Source organism: Hydra vulgaris, chromosome 11 (genome assembly GCF_038396675.1).
Source record: "Hydra vulgaris chromosome 11, alternate assembly HydraT2T_AEP".
Taxonomy (NCBI): Eukaryota; Metazoa; Cnidaria; class Hydrozoa; order Anthoathecata; family Hydridae; genus Hydra; species Hydra vulgaris.
The window spans coordinates 7290946-7315018 of NC_088930.1; the positions used below are offsets into that span (position 1 = coordinate 7290946).

General features: G+C 30.1%; 1 protein-coding gene across 1 annotated transcript in view; it reads left to right on the forward strand.

Moving 5' to 3' along the window:
• The first annotated feature begins 22404 nt into the window (after positions 1-22404).
• The window catches only part of LOC100204612 (protocadherin Fat 4), an 89490-nt gene continuing 87821 nt past the window's right edge, over positions 22405-24073 (forward strand). Inside the window, exon 1 of the mRNA XM_065809958.1 lies at positions 22405-22886. Coding sequence (XP_065666030.1) covers positions 22489-22886 — 398 coding nt within the window. The 5' untranslated portion in view covers positions 22405-22488. The remainder of the gene's footprint in view (positions 22887-24073) is intronic.

Consider the following 24073-nt stretch of genomic DNA (forward strand, 5'->3'; position numbering starts at 1 on the left):
AGTCTAGTTGAGAGTAATACGAAAAATAATTCATCAACTTGTTGCTCTCACGTTTGGAGCAGGTGTAGCAAAAATTTTGGGGCTTTTTTATTCCCAGCCTCCAATCATCGCAATATTTTGCAAACCCTCATTATTTGACATAAGTATAAACATGTAAATGTTTTGAGTTAGCTCCATGTCTGGAAGTTAGCTATCTCAAAGATCAAAAAATGCTGGATCCGCCACTGGGACTGTTTTGACTTGTCTTTTGCCTTCTAATGTTCCGTAACTTCTTGGAATTAGACGAGTATAAAGGGCGTTCTTGCTGATTGCAAATCCAATTTTGTTCATCTCGGATGTCAATTAGAGTTTTAATGCTCTAAATAATAAAGAAATATATTTAGATATAATTAACTTTTTTACAGAAAATGGGATTTATTTCGTAAATTATATTCAAATCAAATCTTGAAATTAGTTGTTAACATTTCAAGGATATTTACAATAGTGCAAGTACTAATTAAGAGGAAAATTCTAACAAATACAATATTAACAAACATAGGTAAGCTATCATTACCCGAAGAACCTCTGACCGACGTCTTTCATCAGCGGACGAACCATGGAGAGCAATATCCATAATCGCCTTCAAAAGAAGAGGTTGAACTACTTCTAATGACGGTTGACCAGGTTTCTTTCTGATTTTTAGTTTTCCTTTGACTTCTGGATGCTCCAAGTAAATTTCCTCCATTCTAGCTTTTTTCAGTTCTCTAGTTTTCTTTTGTTGAGCTTGATCATACTTTTTTTTGGCCAGTTCTTTACATAGATGAGCTAGTTTCTTCTTTTTCTTTTTCAAATCATCCTCTTAAGCTTCAGCAATGAATCCACTTCTCTTTCTTGTCTTCAGTCCAGCAACTTCATAATTTTAAGCTGCAATCTCAGAATTGAGTCGATCTTGAGCCACTGTTCTTGCATTTTTTTGATTTTTTGTGGTCAACAAACTCAAAGTTAATGCATTTTGTTGATCATAAATAACATATCGCTCATTGGTGGGCTCAACAAACAGTGAGGAATTCTTGTCAAATTCAATAGAAGTATACGTGGGGGCAGACTGTTTTGGAGTATTGGCCCAAAATGATTATTGCTAGCTCTTGAACTTCATTGACTTTTCATTAAATAAACTGATTAGATACATTACTCTTGATGCAAGATCCTTATGCACCAGTTTCTCTTCTTTTAATGAATTCCATATACTATGGACTTCTTTCTGGATATTAGCCTTTTTTTATCGGGATGAGCATTTCCATACGAGACCATCAATAAGTTAAGTAATGCGGTTTTATCCATATTTTAATATTGATTTGTTAGTATTGTTTACGTCACAATCAGAATAATTATTTTGCTCATCGTTAGCGCATGCTTTTTAAAAGAGTTTCTTCAACCCGCTAGGGAGAAATTAGCGTTTCGAATTTTCAATAGACTTTATGTGTTTGCATTGCATCACGTGTTACAATCAACTAGAGAGCAATTAGAGTTTCGTATTTGAAATAACGACAATTTAATTTCAAAAAATGACAAATTTAAGAGTTTACTTTTATGAGTTTACTTTGAACCACATTTTATAATCCGCTAGGGAGCAAATAACGATTGTGAATTTTATATACAAAAAATTAATATTTCTAACATAATTTGATTTGCAGTCAAATGGTAATATATTAATAAAACGATAGTAATTTTTATTTTACGTTAGTAGTTGTTATTTATTTAATGTCTCAGGGAAACTTATTATATTAATTTATAATATTATATTATAAATAATTTAATAAAATATAATATCAAATTCCCCGCATTTAATATTAATTTCCCCACAAACAAAACATCATTTCTTTACCATTCAGCAGATATAAATACCGTTAAAATCTGCTCATTAAAACTAAAAAAATAATTTAAATTAACATCATTTTGGCCTCAACACCCCCCTCCCATTGTCAATTAGTGTCAAACTTTCTATCACTCCCTCCCCCCTCCCTCTATATTTACTGACATCATTTATGGATGACCCCTTATTAAGATAAACAAATGAAGACTACAGGGAAAAAAAGGCACATGTCACACATTTCCACTTTTGAGATAAACGAAATTTTTTCTTTAAAAGTTGCTATGTTTGTTCTTACTGTATTTCTTGGGACACTAAGTACAGCATTACATAGGCCTTTTTTGGGTAAGATTTTACTATTTTGCTAACCTTCAGGCTTATGTTTATTTAGCCTACTAAATAAACATAACTCAAATAATTAGAAAATGTGACTTGTGGCCTTTTACCCCTGTGGTCTTTAAATGAAATAACTAAATCATTGAGTTACTGTAAAAATTAACTAGATAGATATCAACTAAAAGGATTAAAAATACTTAATGAAGAGGAAGCGGAACTGCTTCTTAATACCATTGATGATGTTAAGTGAGTGAGCCATTTAATTTTAATTAGTGTTTAAAACAGAAAAAAGTAACTTTAAGTATAACGAGTTTGTAAGAATGGCAACTGAAGCGAAAATAATTAGAGTTAGTAAACCAATATCTAAAAACTTAAAAACTTTTTACTATCTCTAATAACTTTCTCTCTCTCTCTCTCTCGCTCTCTCTCTCTCTCTCTCTCTCTCTCTCTCTCTCTCTCTCTCTCTCTCTCTCTCTTTATATATAAAAAGTCAAGCAGTATCTCTACCCAAAAAAGACCATGGTCTGGGTTTGGTGGGACTGGGAAAGCATGATACACTGGGAAATGCTTAAAAGGAACGCAACAGTCAATAAGAAGCTCTACATCGCCCAACTACGCCGCGTAAATGAGGCTATGCGACTGAAAAGACCTAACCGACAAGGCCGAGTCATCTTGCTCCATGACAACGTCAGACCCCATGTTACAAAAGTTGTAAAAACCGCACTCCAAGAGCTCGAATGGGAGGTTCTTCAACATGATTATCATATTTTTGTTGCGCCAACAGATTATCACCATTTCCGCTCCTTGTCAAATTAATTAAGGGGTGTTAACTTCGACGGCAAAGAGGACCTCAAAAAATGACTCAACAACTTCTTCGACACAAGACCGGGCAATTTTGGCGGAGTGGCATTAACAAATTAGTCAAGAGGTGGGAGGAGGTTGTAAACAGTGACGACGAATACATAATTGATAGTTACATAATTTATAGTTATTGTTTTTTGTTTAAAGAAAGCTTTTTGGAATAAACCGAACGAACTTATTCCCCAACCCAATATATATATATATATATATATATATATATATATATATATATATATATATATATATATATATATATATATATATATATATATATATATATATACATATATATATATATATATATATATATATATATATATATATATATATATATATATATATATATATATATATATATATTTATATATATATATAGAGAGAGAGAGACAGAGAGAGAGAGAAAAAAAGCGCGGTGCTTGTTCATCCGCGAGTTACTTTGTATGCATGTTTGTGTTTAGTAAGGGAATGCGATAGTGATAAAAGTAGAGAGTGACGAGAGCATCAGTGTTAAGCATGTCTACTATTGTTTATCGGTATTACTAACGGTAGTATGTGTTTTAACTTTTGTTATGATTCAGTAGTAAACAATAGTCGGTATTGTTCGGGAGTATGAAAAAAAAGTAAGACCAGCTGAATTTTGAGTTGAATTTGGCAAAACAGAATCATAAGAATTGAACCTTCTTTACTTCAACAATGCCATTTTTGAAGTTGTTCAGTACATTTTTTTCTTAATTTTATGAAAGTGTTTTAGAAATAAAAATAATGCAAAAACATGGCATCATAGCTCACTCACACCAACTGAACATTCACATTAGGGTTTCTGTCGAACGTTATTTTCAAATAACATTACAGCAGGACGAATTTGTTCTCTGTGATATTTTTTTTATAAGTCCTCTTACAAACAACGTATTAGGTGAAGTAAAGAACGTTAAAGCAAACTTTCTGCTTGTCAAAATAGAATATCCTTTTTGTTGTTGACCTAAACTGTCTTCATGTTTATTTAAAGCATACTTTTAATTATTTATAAAAGGGTGAAACGAATCGCCACTATTCCAAGGAGCAAATGAAGGTGAGATGCTTGCAGGATCCAAGAAAGTTACGAATACAAAACTTCTTTCTGCTTTACTTTTTAGTTTTTGAGTTAGGGAAGAAAACAGTTTAAGTTTATTTTCTCATGTTAAGTGCCACTTTTTGATGAGCCACAGTCAGTTAACCATTTTATAAAATTGTTTTTTTTTATTTGAAGTATCATCTATTATTTTTTACTAAAAAAATATAGAGATTAAATGATATTTTATTTTAATTGGTTTGATTCATTTAACCCCTATAAAGACGGCACCGAAATCTCATACACCAAACCCACCCCGCATGAAAGACCCTAACTTCTAAAAAAAATCCTCTATATCTAGAATTTTCTAAAATAAAAAAAAAGGTTCTTTAGAAAAAGTGGGGGTTGGGGGTGTTTTTTTCTAAAAGACCCCTTCTCCTGGCGGTGTCGTCGGCCCTGCTGAATGAATTTCTTTTGAATTAGTTTCTCATTTTGAAAACAAAAGTGTGTTTATTACTACTTAAACAAATAAATGTCAAATGACTTTTACTACAAAAGTATGACAAAAGATGATAGCTGTTTGCTATAGACATTGGGGCATTTTTAACACGTCAGGTAACTGAACAAGATAATTACCAATTATTGAAATGCAATTGGTTTCCTGATCCAAATTACAAATATACATATTTTGTGCATTTAAAGAAGAGTAAGAATATTATTTGCTTTTTGTCTGAGAAACATATAAATAAATTTCCGTGAGTAATGATTTCAGATTGCCTTTATGGAATTTTTTGTAAGTATTGATTTCTTTTTTCTAAAGTTTAAGTTTATTTACTCGGGGAATAAACAGTCAAGTGCAACTACTCAAGCTAGTTACTTTAAGGATGGAGACTTACAATTACATGATTGCAATGCGTATCACAAAGTTGCTTTGTTGGCAGCATCAGACTTCATCAGAACATATGAATGTCCGTCTACAGATGTACCTAATTTAGTTAACGAAGGAAGACTTAAACAGGCTAAAGAAAATCGAGATCGATTAAAGCCTATAATTGAATCTACAATACTTCTTGGTCGACAGAATATTGCTCTACGAGGTCATCGGGATGATGGGCGGACTTTGGAAATAAATCAAAACTCTTCAGTAATTAATGATAGTAATCTTCGGGAATTGCTTCGCTTTCGAGTGAGCGCAAGGGACAGTATTTTAAAAAACCATTTAAATAACTGTAATTCTAAAGCAAAATGCATAAGTAAATATATTCAAAGTGAAACAATTGAACTATGCGCTCAACAAGTTCAGGACTTAATTAAAACAAGAATTTCTAAAGATAATTTTTAAAGCATTATATTTGATGAAACAACGGATACCAGTCATAGTTCTCAAATGACAGTCGTATTAAGGTATATTGATTTTAATACCTGTGAAATCGGTAAAGATTTTATTGGTTTTGTAAACTGCCATACTAAAAATTATTCTGATTTTACATAAGAACCTGTTTTAACTGAAAAATTGCTAGCTAACACAGTTGCAAACACATTGAAAAAATTTGGTTTCAATTTAAAAGATTGTGTTGATATAGGTACTGATGGATGCAGCCTTATGTTAGATGAAAACAACGGAGTAGTAACAAAATTACAAAGATCCTACGAAACGCAATAAAAAGTCCAAGTTACAACCATGGTTTAAACTTATCAATTTCCAAATGTTCGTCTGTGTAAGCTGAAAAAATACAATTGGCACAATGAAAGAAGTAATATAATTTTTTAAAGCTTTGTCAAAGCAAAATAACGTTCTTAAGTATATAAATAAGGGAATGCTTACAAGCTTATGCGAAAGGAGATGGATTGAATGGCATGATTCTCTGTTAAGTTTTAGATCTTGTTTAACAAATATAGTAGAAACAATTATTTGTGAAATGAACGGGATTCTTTAAGTGATTCTCAGTGGAATGAACGGGATTCTTCAACAAAGGCCGCATTAATAAAAAATGCAATATCTGAGCCATTACTTGTAATAACACTTTGTTCATTAGCCAACGTGTTAAATACCACAGTCTCTTTAAGTGAGGCTCTTCAAAAAAAAATTATTGGATAAGGGATATGGCAAAACTGTTCTTAAACTTACCATAAAGATATTAAATAAAAGACGACAGAATGAAGAAAACTTTAATGCTATATTTATGACTGCATCAAAGTTACTGAAAGACTTAGGTTCAAAAATCAAGATTGCACGAATTACAGTTAAACAAACTAATTGCGCAAACCTCAATACCAATGATCCTCTAGCTTACAATAGAGTCAATGTTTATTTACCATAACTTAATTGCATAATCTTAGATTTACAGTTTAGACTTATTGATGAAACCTTGAACTCATTTGAATTAAATGTAGCAACACCTAGAAATTTATCAAATAATACAAAGACAGAGTGAACAGAATCCATAACTAATATACTGAGATTTATGAAAGGGCTCTCCAACATAAATACTGTTGATGAGAATGTATAATTAATAAAAGTTTTTTCAGAATTTAAATTTTGAGAGTTAAAATGGAAAGACGCAATCAAAAAGCATCAAGACCTACCTGAATGTGTGCTAGAAGCATACAAACAATGTGATGGTAATATCTTTCGAAAAAATTATTGATAGTTTTGCATCTTTGAAAACTAGAAAGCTTAATTTTATATTGTAGTTTGTTAAATTTATAAAAGTCTTTATTAAAAAAAAAGAATATACTAAAGATATTATTTTGTCTTTTGTTACACATGACAGACAGGTCCAGATTAACCTATAAGCAGACAAGATTGCAGCCTGTGCACCATGATTTTAACGGGCTCGATTTAAAATGGGGTATTGTGGAAAAAAATTTGTGGTATGTAGGTATGTTCAGAGCCCCAAAAATATTTTCTTCCTAGGGCCCTCGATGATATAAAACCGTCCCTTATTACAGACTAAATATTTATTTTCAATATTTGATTTTTTGAAGATATTTATTCACAGATACATTCAATATATTTTTTAGCAAGCTATTCTAAAAACATTATTAATAATCAAATAAAACAGTGGTTTATCTGAAGAAAAAAAAAGCGAAATTTTTGTTGTTGTTGGTCAAATTAAAATAAGACAATGAACTGGATCCGCCACTGAACAAAGCATTATACATTTGTTCAAACAAATGATATCCACTTCTTTAGTTTAGTTTTTAAAAAATGTTCATTTCTTTTTTAATTGATAAAACATTATTTTAAAAAGTTATTACAGTTGAAAGATTGGTGGTTTTTTTTGACAAAATGCGATTCAGTTCTTCTTTTTTTGTAATGTTTTCAGTGCATTCATATGTAGCCTCATCCACTTGATTTTAAACTATTTTCATTAAAATTCTCGTCAATGAGAAAAAAACGATGAAAAATTTCTTTAATTGTTAGAGCAATTTTGTTTCTTGTTGGTTGTTTTAAAGTTACATTTTTTTGTGTAAGAGTTTTTAGGTAAGTGTTGGGATCTTCTAAATCCTTAACAAGCCTATTCTACATTAGGAATTCTACGTTCAAATATTCTTCTAGTTACTGATTTGTAGAATTTCCATTTTCACTTGATTGTGTTTTCAATTTAGTAAGAAAAAGTTTAAATATTATCAAAGCATCAATTACATTGCAATCTCGCTTTCCCAAAGCAAGTGAACCTACCTCAATGACTTCTAATGATTCTACAATTTCTTTACGCTTTATAATTTCACAATGTGTTAAATATAAATGAGTTACTGACAAGTTTATTAGTACTGATTTTATTATTTTTTCAATTCCACAAACCACTTCAGCATTGCCAAATATGAGTTTCAGCGTGTACGTATATCAATTATCATGACTTTTTCTTTTTTCAGTTTTTCTTGACACTCTCTTTGCAGAAAATCATTTTCTACAGGTAATTTTCTAAAAAACGAGCTATTTTTTAACTTTATTTATTGATGATGAAAAATTTCGAACAAATTTGATTTCGTAATCAGAAGGAGCTACCTTAAGCCTACTTTGTCCTTGGCTTTGTATAAAATCTTCCTCATCTTCGTCACATTCCTGATCACTTATTGAAGAGTTATCAAGTTCTTTTTCAAAATATTTGTCATCATGATCTACACAGGTTTTATCCTATTATAAAACATTTACTAATCGTTCTATTTTTCCGATTAATCAATTCATTAACTCAAAAGAAAACGATTAATCGATTTATCAAATAATCGATAAAAGCCCTAACTCGGTATGAATGTCTAGCGTAGCGGATAGCGTGATTTCTACGAGATGAGTGACCGGTTTCGAGTCCCAATGATAGTTAAAAAACACGTTGCTTTTACGTCAAAATTACAACATTTATTAACGTTGGAAAAGCTAAAGGATAAATCTAACATTGTCCATCCTTTCCATTTCCAACGTTAACTCAACGTTGTTACAACGTAAATAACAACGTTATTTAAAGCTGTTCCAACGTTGGTGTCCCCACTGGATATGGCCAAATAACTTAAAACGCCACCACGCATGATATTCAGCTATTAGAATGTAGATGCCTATAACAATTTCTGAAAAACAACAGTATTCCACATTAATGCTCCACAACCGTCACCTTCACTCTACATTAAATTGTTTATTAATAAATGTTTATCAATTATGTTATTAAAATTCTCTCCAAAGGTTTTAAAAATATGGATAAAACGGATATATGGCTAACAAGTTAAATTACCTCTTTTAAGTATAAGATTTGCCTTCGCTATTTTTAGTTTATATTTTTCTGATAAATTTCTGTAAAATTTTTTTTTAAATTTCAATATGTTAACACTGTAGAGGTGTCAGGTTAGAGACTCTTATGTTTTGTGGAAAATGTAAGGCGCAAGTCCGAAGAAATGGACAGAAATGTAACCAAAGTGTTGATAAACTTCGACATTAATCTTCAAGATTACTGAGGTCAATCGTATGACATTGCATCTAATATGTCATAAATTTATACCGGACTTTAGTCAAGAGTAAAATCAGAAAATAGGATTGCTGTATATGTACCATGTCCTGCGTATTATTTGAATTCGACGGGTTAATACACTGCAGAAAGTAGTTCAGAAACCACAAAGTTGTCCTACTTTGTTCAAATTATATACCATTTTTTCAGCTTCAACTAGTCGTTAGCAAATATTTAAAGAACCTCTATATGAAAAATGTAAATTAACAAAAACATTAAGCAACACTCGATGGTCAGCAGAAGCAGAATTGGTGAATGCGTTAGTTCTTGGGTAAGGCTAGTTTAAAATCCACTTAATGATATATTAAACGATGCGCTTCAGATTGAATGAAACAAATAGTTTGGAGAAAAAAACAATATGAAACTCTAGAAATTGGTTTAATGCTCTCGTTTTAGAATGAAATACCGAAAATTATTTATAAAATTAATATCAGACTACAAAATATTGAAAAAGAAATTGTGATAATACTAAACTCATACAATTCTTTATAAAAACTTATTAAAGATTGCTGGAATATAGAAATACTTAATTTTCACGGAACAGAAGGAGAAAAATTATCGAGAAGTTTGAAATTTACAATAATTTTAAGAGAAAAAAGAATTTTGGCGAAGGAACATCAAAAGATGTACAAATTGATAAAATTATAGATTTCTGTGTAAATACTTTTATGTTGTTGTAGATATACTCCTAACAGAAAAAAATCAAATTAAATCTGCTTACGTCAGCGTAACCTTCATATTTGCATTTAATGGATTTAGAAAATCATGACAAAACGATATTTAGAAAAAGTGCAAGCATACCCAGCAAACATTGTTTTAGTGGGTTTGCTGTAGACCTATATAAGCATTTTGAAAGTTTTATTGAAGTTTTGCTCAACAGTTACTTAAAGGACCATTAGTGGCGGCCGCTATAAAAGTTAATAGTGGCTAGTATTAGCCTAGCCACCCATGGCGGCTGCAACTAATGGTTTACTAAGTAACCGATGAGCAAAACTACAGTGGACCACTCAAAATGTCTATTAAGATCCATTGAAATTTTACTATAGAATGTTTACTGGGATATTATCTAACGAATATTAAATTGGTACAGAACAAGGGTTAATTAAAGAAAGCCTTTATTTAAAGCACGTTTATTTATAAAATGATAAAAAACTTTCAAAAGCGCAATGGATTTTAAAGACAAAAATTGTGTCGTAAATCAAATACATGTTCCTTAACGTAACTGCAGCTTTATAATTTTTTATATTTTCAAGTATTGCGTGTACCGATTGTAGTAAAAAAAGATCTTTATAAATATTTAAAATAATAAAAACTTCGGCCGTAAATAGGGCAAACTAAATTAGTCATAAATACTCAATTTTGATTTGATGAACTATAGTGATAATATAGTGATAAGTTTTATTTCATAAAACGTTGAAACTAATTTGAACATAATTTAAAAAACCTAAATTTAATTGAGGCCTACCATGCATAGGTAACGCTTATCAAACTGTTTTCAATATATAAATTAAACAACTCTATCAACTTAAAAAAAGCATTTTACAAAAACTGTACCATTCATTCAGTTTGTGTCCTACCTCAAATAGATACTCATTACGAAAATTATTATCTGGCAGTTAATAACAGCAGTCCATTTAAGATTTTATTTGCAATAGTAACAAATCCTATCTAACAATGATAATCTAACGATTCCTGCTTATGCAGTTGCGTACCGAAGGTTAGGCGGGGGGGGGGGAGGTGGTCCACCCCAGGCCCCGTCTGGGAGTAGGCCCCCAAATGTTAATAAAATTTATATTTTTTTTACTATAGCCGGATTTTGTAATAGTCAACATTTTTGTTCTGTAATCATAATTGTTTACAACAAAAATGAACCTGAAACATGATCGTATCTGCTTGCCAAGATAGTAAACATCCACAGCAAACAAACCAAGATGTAAGAAATTGAAATGACATCTTGGCCAATAACAACCACCGTGACTGTTTTGGAGGCCCTGCGCGAAGCTTCCTCCCCCACACCCGCGAGTACTAATAAATAGATTCGCCCGCCCTACCTACGAGTCTATGGTTCATGATGGTTCAGGCAGACTGACGGATGTTTATGTTGTTTCGTTAATGTGAATAATATACTCTATCATTCAGTACCTCAATAATTCGAGAGAAAATCACGTCTTCAGTTCGTCTTCACCAAGTTACATAGTAAGTTATAATTTTATTCCTGCATATAGGGCTAACAAGGCTGCGTGAGAAGATTTTAGTTATCATGTTATAATTTTATATCACACGTCGTTTTATGTTGAAGCCACATAAGGGGCCTGTCCTTAAACACTATCCGTATTTAATTAATTAATCAATTTAATTACTTGGTTTTTAATAACTAATTTTTACCTTAAAAATGAGTAGGCCTAGCCTATTTTGGTAAACAATAATTTTTATCAGTAGTACGAAAACATTTAGTTTGATATTGTTTGCTCGTCCTTGCGAATTTCCCATATGGAAGGAGCTATTACCATAGGTGGCATGGACAAACTTAAGCCCGAGACCATGATAACATTCATCTTGGGGGCCCCAGATTCCGAAAACATTAAAATTAAAATCGATCTTTTTTAAATCCCCCATATTATTCTTATGGTTCATAAATCCAATTAATATCTAGCTTATTTGTGAACATTAATAAATATAATAAATATAATAATTAAAACAAATATAATAATTATAATAAATATAATAAATATAATAGATATAATAAATGTAATAAATATAATTAATATAATAAATATAATTAATATAATAAAAATAATAATTATAATAAATATAATAAATATAATTAATATAATAAAAATAATAATTATAATAAATATAATAAATATAATTATCATAATAAATTTAATAAATATAATTAAAATAATTAATATAACAAATATAATTAATATAATTAATATAATTAATATAATAAATATAATAAATATAATAAATATAATAAATATAATAAATATAATAAATATAATTAATATAACAAATATAATTAATATAATTATTATTATTATTATTATTATTATTATTATTATTATTATTATTATTATTATTATGTATTTCGCCCATAAGAAAAGTTTACAAGTTTATGCAATACAAATATATAAATACATGGCTGGGGCAAGAAGAAGACAAGTATGTCTTATCACCAAGCCTCTTGAATAATGAATATAATAAATATAATGAATATAATGAATATAATGAATATAATAAATATAATTAAAATAATTAATATAACAAATATAATTAATATAATTAATATAACAAATATAATTAATATAATTAATATAACAAATATAATAAATATAGTTAATATAATTAATATAATTAATATAATTAATATAATTAATATAATTAATATAATTTATATAATAAATACAATAAACACAATAATAGTTTTAAATATAATAAATATAATATATAATAAATAATATATTAAATATAATATACGTCAAAACAGAAAACACACAACTAACTAAATTAGAGGCACATTAATTTACAATGAGAACATCTAAATTCCCCTTTGAACAGCTGCTCTGAAAATACTCGTTAAAGCATTAGCAATAATAGGCAATCAAATAATTCCCTTAAGTAAATTCTAGAATAAACAACTCCCGTGGAGACAGCCAATCTCTGCCAACCTAAACAACAAAGTAAAACCACGAATAATAACAAACAATAATTCCAATGAAAAACGTTATTAAACCCACCTTAAGAATTATCTAACTTTATTCGTGGAGACATGCGAAGCTCTGATACGTAAATAGAACAATAGGCCATTGAAAACCTACAACGATAGAACAATGGAATTTTAAAACCATAAATTTTACATTTTTATGTGCGCACATTTCACTTTAAATAGATATCTACTAACAAGCGGAGTGAAAACATCATTAGTTATACTGTTACTTATACTGAAATTTTTCTAAGAAAATAGCCGAAAAATGTAATTCAAAACTTGACAGTTTTATCTTACAGTGTTTATTTATTAGGTTTGGTTCGTTTTCAAACCCATAACGCGAAGGTTTCTTTTATTTTCTAAATACTTTATTGTCTAAAATAGAAAAATTATTTTCAGAGCAAGAGACCTGTTGATAACATGAAACGAAACTATCCCAGTGGATGGGAAAAGAAGAAAAAACAAAAAGCTGAAGAACAAGAACTACAACGGTTGTCGGGTTCAATATTTAAATTTACTAAAAGGGCACTATCCCAGGCAAACAATGAAGCAGGGCCAGAGGAAGGCCCTGAATCTTTAGAAGGCCCAAATACAAGCTATGGCCAACGGAATGAACAAACAAGCAATGAAGAAAAAGAAAAAGGAGAAGAAGAACAATACAAAAGGCAACGAGAAGAAGACATAACCAATTCGATACGTTCTGAATCAGACACAAATTCAGTACACGAATCAGAAGATTTAACATTAAATTATGATGTTGGAAACTGGCCACTCCAATGCCAGATTATCATAGACGTGATTTTCTCTCGATGTTATAAGACAAAGCAGTGAAAATTACCAGAACTTGGAGGGGCCATTTGATCCAGTTCATAAACCAGGAGAAAATTCAAAGGGTCAAACTAGACAGCTGACAAAAAGCTGGTTTTACAAGAACCTTCCAAGTGGAGAACAGATTTTGAGGAAATGGATTGTCTATTCTCATGAAAAAAAATCACTGTTTTGTTTTTGTTGCAAGTTGTTTGATGAGAACGATAATCCAACGACCAAATCAAGTTTCATCACAGGATTCAATAGTTGGTGGAAATTGAATCCTAAAGTATCAGATCACGAAAACTCTGAATTGCATATTAACAATTTAGAAAAATGGAAAACACTTGAAGCAAGGCTTCTCCAAAACAAAACCATCGACGCTGCTCACCAAGACGTAATGGAAAGAGAGAAGAAGAAATGGAGAGAAATTTTGCATCGTCTTTTAGATATAGCACTTTTTTTGGCAAAGCAGAATTTGCCTTTTCGAGGCCACAGGGAAGACTTTGCTTCTAAAAACGGTGGTAATTTCTTGGAACTTGTCAGCCTCCTTTCAAACTATGACCCTGTTTAAAAGGAGCACAGCATACGGCTTCAGCAATCATTGGAATCAGGATTGATTCCAGTTTCTTATTTATCGCCTGCAGCGCAAAATGAGTTTATATCTCTTTTAGGCGATGCTGTAAAACAAGAATTAATCTGTGAAATCAAGAAAGCTAAATTCTATGGCATATTGTTTGACAGCACGCCAGATATATCCCACACTGAACAAATGAGTCAGGTTATAAGGTATGTGAAAATTGACAACAGGAACGTAGAAGTGAAAGAATCATTTCTATGTTTTATTCCTCTAAGTGGGAAAAAGGCAGACTCTATAACACAGGAAATTTTTCAATCTCTTGAAAAGGACGGCTTGGATTTAAAGCTTTGTCGAAGCCACGGATACGATAATCCCACGACAATGTGTGGCATTCATTTAGGAGTACAAACCAGAGTTAAAGAATTTAATCCAAAAGCAATATTTGTGCCTTGTGCTAACCATTCGCTTAATTTATGTGGCTTACATGCTTTTGGCAGTGTTTCTGTTTGTGTCACATTTTTTGGAACTTTGGAAAGTGTGTACACGTTTTTTTCATATTCAACACATAGATGGGAGGTCCTAAAAGAAACCGTTGGAGTGACAGTGAAGAGATTTAATGATACCAGGTGGAGTGCTCATCATGATTCCGTGAAACCAATCTTCAAATATTTTGAAAAGTTGGTTAAGGCTGTGGAAAAGCTTTGTGATGCTTCTGAAAACGTAGATACGAGAGGAGCAGCGGAGGTGTTGATGATAAACATTTGTAATTTCAATTTCCTTTGCTTCTTGCATTTGTGGTACCACATTCTACTCGAGGTGAATCATGCCAAAAAATATCTTCAAATCAAAGGTATTAGCTTGGAAAAGTATGTTGTGAAGCTGAAAAGCTTAAAGACCTTTTTAGTAGAGAGTCGAGAAGTTCTGGTCCATAATGCTGTAGAATATGCGACCCAGACTTGCGTTGAAATGGGCATTGATATTGAAAGCAGAGAACGCAAGCGAGTGAAAAGATGATGCCAGGATAAATTGCTAAAGATACAGGTTAAACTCCACAGGAAGAATTGAAGCGTGCTATGTTCAAGTGCATTGACCACTTTCATGAAGATTTAGAAAAACTTTTGACCTCGATGAACACTGTGTATGAAAAGTTTGCTGTTGTACACATAGGTAATCTTTTGAAGGCAACTGATGAAGAAATTGTAACCTATGCCCATCAGTTTTCAGAAACTTTCAATGATGTAGAGGAGGAAGAAATGCTGCCTGAAGTAAAAAGGCTGAGAAGGCATCTGAAGGCTTCTGGCATCAAATTAGACATTGCAGCTGCATGGACATCCTTGAAAATGCTTCAGTTTATCATAGAAATGGACTTTCGTGAATCATTGCCAAATGTGACTGAAGCTCCTAAATTGTTTCTAACTATATGTGTGTCCGTGGCTTCTTGTAAGAGGAGTTTTTCAAAATTGAAATTAATTAAAAACTCTCCGCTCTACAATGAGCCAGTCTCGTTTGACGAGCTTTGCCATAATATCAGTAGAAAACGAAACTGCAAAAAATGTGAATTTTGATGAGTTAATCAAACGATTTGCAGAAGTCAAGGCTCGCAAGAAAGCATTTTAATGTGTTTCTAGAGGTAACTCTTTGCTGTAAATCTGTTTTTTTACTGTACATTGTACATCATTGTATTATCATTTAAAATAAATAATCAAAACTAATGTTTTAGTCATTTGTGTACACCGATGAATTTCTATAAGTGATAAAATGGCGTTTTTGGATATATATATACATAAACATATAAACTGATAGATAATGATAAAGATGGTATTTGCTAATTTTTGTTTATTACAAACGTTTCCAAGAAAGTGGAGAAAGATAATGTGTTATACATACATTCATTAATGTAGCCTATATATATATATATATATATATATATATATATATATATATATATATATATATATATATATATATATATATATATATATATATATATATATATATATATATATATATATATATAGGCCCCATTTACCAAGTGCCGCCATAGGCCTTAAAACATGTTGGTACGCCACTGTGCTTATGTATTAAGTATAATAATTATTTATTAAGTCCTGCTTATGTATTTAGTAACTTAATGATTATAATTCAAATTTAGAAAATAATAATTAGTATGGTAAATAAAAACGTTGATGCTGGAAAAAGATCTATGACAGGTGGGTCATAAACGTTCAAAAAAACGACGTTTTTATGGGAAAAGTTTGAGTTCTCTTTCGGAAAAATCCGACATTGTCTCTGTAAATAGTTTTGTAAATAACACAACTTGAAAAGTAATTTAAATGCTTCAACTTCATCAAAAAAACTTACCTTGGTAAATAAACAAACAACAACAACTTCAATAAAACTAACTTCATTATCTAATAACAAATCGAATTTTCCAGTGTTACATCATGTTGGATAGCTTTGTTATAAAAAATATTATGAAAAATATCAAAAAATAATCTAACAGTTTCTGCAATTGGTAAAAATTAAGACACAAAAACATTTGAAAAGTTTTCAATTTTTGAACGAAAAATCTGACATGTTTGTTTATGTTATTTCCAAAGATATCCTCTGAAGACACATACAAAAGTGTCTACACGGCAGAACAACAACTTTTAGATGAAAAACAATGTCTCCACAGGCCTATTCTCTTGTTTATAATCCTGAATATGGTTTTGTGAATATTCGTCCTAAAATTAAATTTCAAAAATGATATTAAGTTAAAACATTCTAATGGTACGTTGCAATTTTTTTTTTTTTATTTCAGGAAAAGATATACCTCAACTCTTTGTACAAATGAACAACGAGTTAGATAAAATTTCACTATGGTTCAATGCAAATAAACTTTCTATTAATTCAAGTAAATCAAAGTTCTCATTATTCCACCCTTTAAAAAAAAAAAAAAAAATTCCTATTTCTTTTCCAAAACTAGTTATTGAAAACACAGAAGTTAGTCGCGAAGGAGACACAAAACTTCTTGGTGTTCTCATTGACGAAAATATTACTTGGAATAAACATATTTCCAATATTGGAATCAAAATATCAAAAAGTATTGGCGTTTTATATCAGTCACGGGATTTACTTAATAAGCATCATCTAAAACAAATCTATTTCAGTTTTATACAAAGTTACTTGAATTACGCGAATATTGCGTGGTGTAGTACATCTAAAAGCAAGCATAAAATCTTAGCAAAATATAGTAATTTACAAGATGTAAACAATATAAATTGCTTTCAAAAACTAATAAAAAAGAGTATTTCAAAGTATAAAAATCTTATTAATGATTTCTTTTAAACTGCTTTTTTTTTTTTTTGTTTTTTTTTTTTTTGTTTCTTTGACTGTTTGTTTTATTTGTTCTTGTCTTTTTACACTGAATGTTTTTGGTGTTAACACTAATTAGCTTAGTTATTTAAGTTTTGCTTTTAACAATATTATAGGAATTTAATATTGTAAAAACATAACTAGTACAACGGTTCTTAATGATAAGACTTAATGGTCTTCTGCAAGTTTCCCGCGTTTTTATATATTTTTGTATAACTATCTCTTATTATTTTGTCTTTGATTTTTTTTTATATTTATAACTGGATTATTTTTGAAAGAATAAGAGCATCTTGTATTATATTACAAAATTTAATTGTAACAAAAACGGAAAATTGTGTCTTATGAAAAAAGAGGACCTTCTTTTTTCATAAGACGCAAATGTGATACAAAAATATTTTACCATGCCTTACCACCCCCTCCCCCCCCCACACCAACCCCACCCCCACATACACGAAATATTTCTGGTTCCGTCACTGCTGTTCTTGTTCTGTATCTCCTACAGATGTGAATTTGATGTCATTAAACTAGAAAGCTGAAACCTTAAGAAACTTTGTTGGAGTCCACTCTCCTGTGGAAAGTTTTTTTTCTATAAATTTGTAATTATTCAAAAGATCGAACTCTCCCTCTTCTTTGTCCTCTTCGATATTGATAACCATTCTGTGATTGGTTGAGTTCCAATTCTGCATTCAAGGTTATCCAAAAAAATTCGTTAAAAAAATCTTTTGATACGTTTTTACAATAAGAAGTTTAGTTTAAGAAAATAATGATTGAAACAGCAAATGCAAAATAGGTTACAAATATATCATTAAAATGTTATTAAGGGTAGATATGAGCAATTTGTCACAAACAAATCATCATAATCACACTTTCGAGCTATTTTAAAATATGAAAAAATGATTTTATTTGTAAAAAATTTGTAATCACGAATTTAAATAATGTGATTGTGTAATTATGATAGCTAATTTATATGATAATTTACACCTGTTGAGGCTGTTAAACTAAATCACTGTTTGACTAGCTAATAGGCAACAATAATTGAAGAATAAAAGACTAAGTGGAAAAGAGTGGCAAGTGGTGTCCCCCAAGAGTGACAAGTGGTGTCCATTCCAAGGATCAGCTCCTGTAACACTGCTATTTGTATTATTTACCAGACTGCATTTATAACCATACCAAATTACACGCCGGTAAAGGCAATCAGTTTTTCTGAAAAAAGGACCTGTTTAAAACCCTAACTAATCAAAGGTTATCCAGAATGTCGGCACTTTTTACAAAAGTGTTGGAAACCGTTGGAATAAATTAGAACAGGATGAAACTGATGCACCTACAGTAACCTCTTTTAAAAGTATTTTTAGGATGCTACTTTGGCTGCAGCAATGTCAACTGTCAATTGCAGTGTCAAATGTCAACTGTCAGCATATGAAAGCCTGATCTTACTTTCCTTTACAAGTTTAATGATTATTGTAATAAATTAATAAAAATCTAATATCTTTTTATTTTCAGCTGGTGTCCAGCTAGAAGTAAAGTATTGTTTAACAAGCTTTTGGACACTAGACGTTCTTTTGGAGACCAGACTCTTATATTGCCGCAAAAAAACGACCACGGGAAACTATTGCTGCTCTAAAGCCGTAGCTTTAGTTTTAATCAAAATATTGACCCATGATGAACAAATGATTCTTCTTGGCAATGAAACAGAATTTTTTGCAAACTGAATGGCTATAAATATTCTCCATAAAGACAACGTTTTAGAAGATATTTCGCATCTTAATAGTTTGAAGTAGTCTTCATTTTTCATTTGGGGAAACACTTCAGGCGTTCTCAATAAAGTATACTCAAAAGGTCTATAGCTTATTTTTAAATCTATATGCATTCTAATACGAATTTTTCAACGCAATGTTAATGTCTCAGAAAGTAAATAACCTTTGAGTAAACTATAATTGATTTAAAAAACGATTGTCGTACCACTATAAAACAAGAAAACCTGGTATACATGTTGAAAAATAATTGAATACTACTCTGTTGTAAGATGACGTAATAGTAATAATAACTTTTGCTAGTAAAAAACCAAGAAAAAAGTGTTTTTAATATCAATTTCAAAGAATCTGTTTATTAATTCTAATAAGTGAATGTGTTGCATAAGTGTTATTTAATCTAGATGTTATTTTATCCAGACTAGATACAAATTTTCTTGAATATATGGATGTAAAGTAACAGTATTAGAAATGAAAAATACAGTCATTAACTTTTATTATTGTACATGCTTTTAATTTAAAATTATGCAATATAAAAATATTTAATTCCAAGGGCACCTAATTGCTGCTATGCCCTGGGGGTCATGAAAGCTTTTGGCGGCGCTGTTATGGCGTAAAGGAATTTGCGTAGTTGCAGCTTTCAGTCTCTTTTCCATCGCTTCCAAAAAGCTAAAATCTGCTGTTTTGGAATCGCAAGAGTGACCTCGCATTAAATCAAGTAAATCACTATAAAATCACGCACTTTTGGTGTTCCAACACAAAAAAATAAATATAACTGTTTTGATTTTTGTTTTTTTACATAGGAACCCCAGCTATGTAGAGAAATGAATTTCTTCTTTTACCTTCAACTTTTTGATACTACATTCAGCTGTTATTATTCCACCAACTACGAATTGTTTTTGAAAACAAACAGTGCTATTTTTCAATTTATTATATAGGACTGTTTCCAAGCAAAATTGAAATTTACAACAACAACAACAATTAACATTTAAAATGCGCGTGCGCATACGCTTTTAGCGCATACGCATTTTTTTTATTACAAGCATAAAACTTATAAAATTTATAAAGAAATTCGACGCTAGAACTTTTGGTTGTTGACCGAAAATCTTTTATAACTTTCGATCAAAAATTCGATATAAATTTTTTCGGTTTTAAAATCATTTATGACTTTTCGATCGATAATAAGATCGAAATTGTTTTGACTTTCGATCGAAAATTTGATTAATTTTTTTCGTGAATATTTTCGGTTGTGTAATACATTTCTCATATTCGGTTCTGAAATGAAAATGAGGATTCGGTTGAATCATTAGATGCCAATTAAATTACTTAAGTATTTTATTTACAAAATGTGATATAATGCGTAGATGTTATTGAAATAGTTCAAAGATTTTTGAAATGCAATTGCCGCCAAAAAAAAAAAAAAAAAAAATTATTAAAAAAAGAAAATATTCTATTGGGGAATTTCAGTGGATTTATATATACATTTTGAAATATTACACTGTAGTTTTGCTCGTCAGTTACTTAGCTGACCATTAGTAGCAGCCGCCAAAGTGTTTAATTAATAACTCGATCACATGTTAAAAAGTGGCTAAATCAAGTGTTGTAAAGTTATCTGCTGGCCACTTATAGTAGCCGTTACAAATGGTCCACCAAGTAGTCAATGAGTTAAACCCCAATGAACTGCTCAAAATGCTTATATAAATTCACTGCAAATCAAATACAAAAATGTTTGCTCGGAAGAGTGAAAATAATTTTTTCAATGCTTCGAAAAATTGAAAAACGATTTTATTTACTTTTTCCAATTATGTCTAGTTTTTGCATTGTCACGTTATTGTTTCTGCAATACTTTAAATCAGGGTCTTCCGACATTTTTTTTAAGAGGACCTTCTTTTTGTATATATTATAAATTTACAATTGTGCACCCACTTTAAAAACCGTTCGTCAACCCTATAAATAAGAGTAATGATATAATAATTATAATGATTTTTAATAGAATTTAACTAAAAGTAAATAAATATAACTATAAATAAAATAAAAAAGCGATTTGCTTGTATATACTGCTAAGAGTGTTTACTGCAAACCTTGCTTCCTATTCATGAAGATTTATTTAAAGAGAGAAGTTGCATTTTGCTTCTAAAAAGTTGCTCATAGAGCAATCAGTGAGCATGAGTAATCTGCTGAACATAATAATGTCTGTTTGTGCATGCGTGTTCTTCTCTTCTAATGGATTGTTATTCGTTACAAGGTATAGTTATCAGAATCAGTTTTTTTAAGTTCTTATTTGTCAATAGTACTTATTTATTTATATATTTGAAATATGCATTTAAATTCAAAAAATTTTTGAAAGAACTGAACAATGACAAAACACAACAGCCAAACGTTATAGTAGAAGCTAGTAGACTTCTTAGGAAAATAGATCAGCTAGAGATGGCCGTCATAATAGTCATCTAGAGCACAATTGTGGAAAGAAGCAACAAAGTGAACAAAATGCTACAAGTCCTTAAAATCTACTTAACAGTGCTGAATGAACTGTATAAATCTCTGTCTACTTTCTTTGAAGAGGTTAGGTTAGGTTTTGAATATTATTGGATTATTTTATTTTTTAAATAATTTGATTAAGTAGTAAAAATTATTAAATTTATTCAGTTTTCCCATTTTCAATATTTTTTTAGGAAAAAAAATCTTTACGTTTATTTGTTTTTAATAAAAAATTCACAAAATCTGTAAAAATCACTGAAAATGAATTCGCACATTAACACGCCTAAGTGTAAGTTTTAACAGCTATTTATCAGTAAAAGTCTGCAAAAATCTGCAAAAATGAATGGACACATTAACACGTATATAAGTTATTAAAATAACACGTATATAAGTTATTGAAAAAAAACCACGTTCTTTTTACAAACTTAAAGTGTGAACATTAATAACTTCTGTTTCTTAAGAAACAAAAATTTTATGTTTTATTCTTAATAAAAATACTTTTTCTATAATTCTGTAAATTCAAGAAATTATATTTTTAAAAGTAGTTATTGTTTTATTAACACAGTCTATAATAAAAGATCATACGATTATGCCAGGACTTGTCGTATGTATAGCTTTATTTGTTGAAACTTGAGGTTTAAAAGGTAAACATTACTTATGATTTATGCAAAGGTGATTGTTTTTAAAGCCATGTTTAATAATTAAAATACAAATAGCCATGCTTTTTCCAAGCAAGTTCTTGCTAATAATTTTCATAAAAGAAACTTTATCCTGTTCACCATCTTGCAAACCAAAAGACTGCATTTTATCATACTGGAGTTCGTGGACATTATGCTCTGCTTCATGTGGTCCTTCAGGAGCACGGCAACGAACAAGATTTGTTCAAGAACAACCTGAATGCAACGGGAATTGCAATAAAGCTTTAAAAGAGACAGAAAATTGCAATACAAAGTGTTGCCCTATGAATTGTACTTTTACATATGGTGATTGGAGTCCTTGTATAGGATGTGGGCTGCACGGTACAAGATCTAGAGCCAAATCAATACAATCACCAGCCTCTTGTGGTGGATTTTGTCTTGATACAAACGTTGAAATTGAGTCATGTGACACTAAAAGGTTAGTTTAAAAGTTATATATAAATTTTTTATAATCAAGTATTATTACCCAGTAAACATTCTATAGCGGAATTTCAGTGGACCTATAAAAACATTTTAAGCGGTTCACTGTAGTTTTGCTCATCGGTTACTTAGTTGACAATTAGAAGCAGCCGCCAAACATGGCTAGCCGATGACTAACCATTGTATCACAATCTTAAAAATTATTGGCTGACCACTTACAGCGGATGACACTAATGGTTCACTAAGTAACCGATGAGCAAAAATCCAATGAACCGCTCAACATACCTAAAAAGGTATAAAGTTCAACTGGAAATCCACTACTAAAATGTTTGCTGGGTAACATACTAAATTACCGTATAAAAATTCTCATAAACTAGTGAACTTTAAGTTCAAAATTTAAATTCTTTTCAAACATTTTTCATTTTGATAAATAAGGAACACATCGTTTACTGGTTCTTTATTTACCAGATGCCTTTAGTTGCATTTTACTGACTTTTTTTTTAACTTTTAAATTTATAGCAACAATTATAATTTTTTAACAATAACTATTCTTCCCCAATATTATTCCCATATTATCATAAATAAACAAACAAAAACAAACTAATTTTTTAAATGTAAGAAAAAATAAATAAATGTAATTAGTAATAAATATAATAAGTCAAAACTAAATATATACAATTTTTTATTTAATTTAATTATTACATATTCATGTTTATTATTAATGCCAATGCACTCAATACAATTGAACGACACTTGTCAAATTTCACATAAATAAGAACAAAACTTGAAAGACTTTAAAATGCTTTCTCGGCTTAATATATAATAATTGTTTTTACCATCAGATTCATTCACGATAAGAATATAGTATATAAAAAAAAAAATACAAAATTATCAGAGTTGGGCGGAAATATCATACACGAGAGGTGCAAGAAGGCTTTGGGCTACTTTAACCCCACTTTCATCTGACCGTATTGATGGGGTGATTTTTTAGAACACTTTTATATCTTTTATCGACAAAATATTCTTTATATTTTAATGTTTTTATATTTGTTATTTTAAGTTTTTGATTTTTGTGTCAACATCTCAGTCTCTTTATCTCAGTTTAGTTTCTGTTTATCTCAATTTGTCTCCGTTTAATCTTTCAATTAAATTTAACCCAGTAAATTCATAGGCGCCCGTGATGCT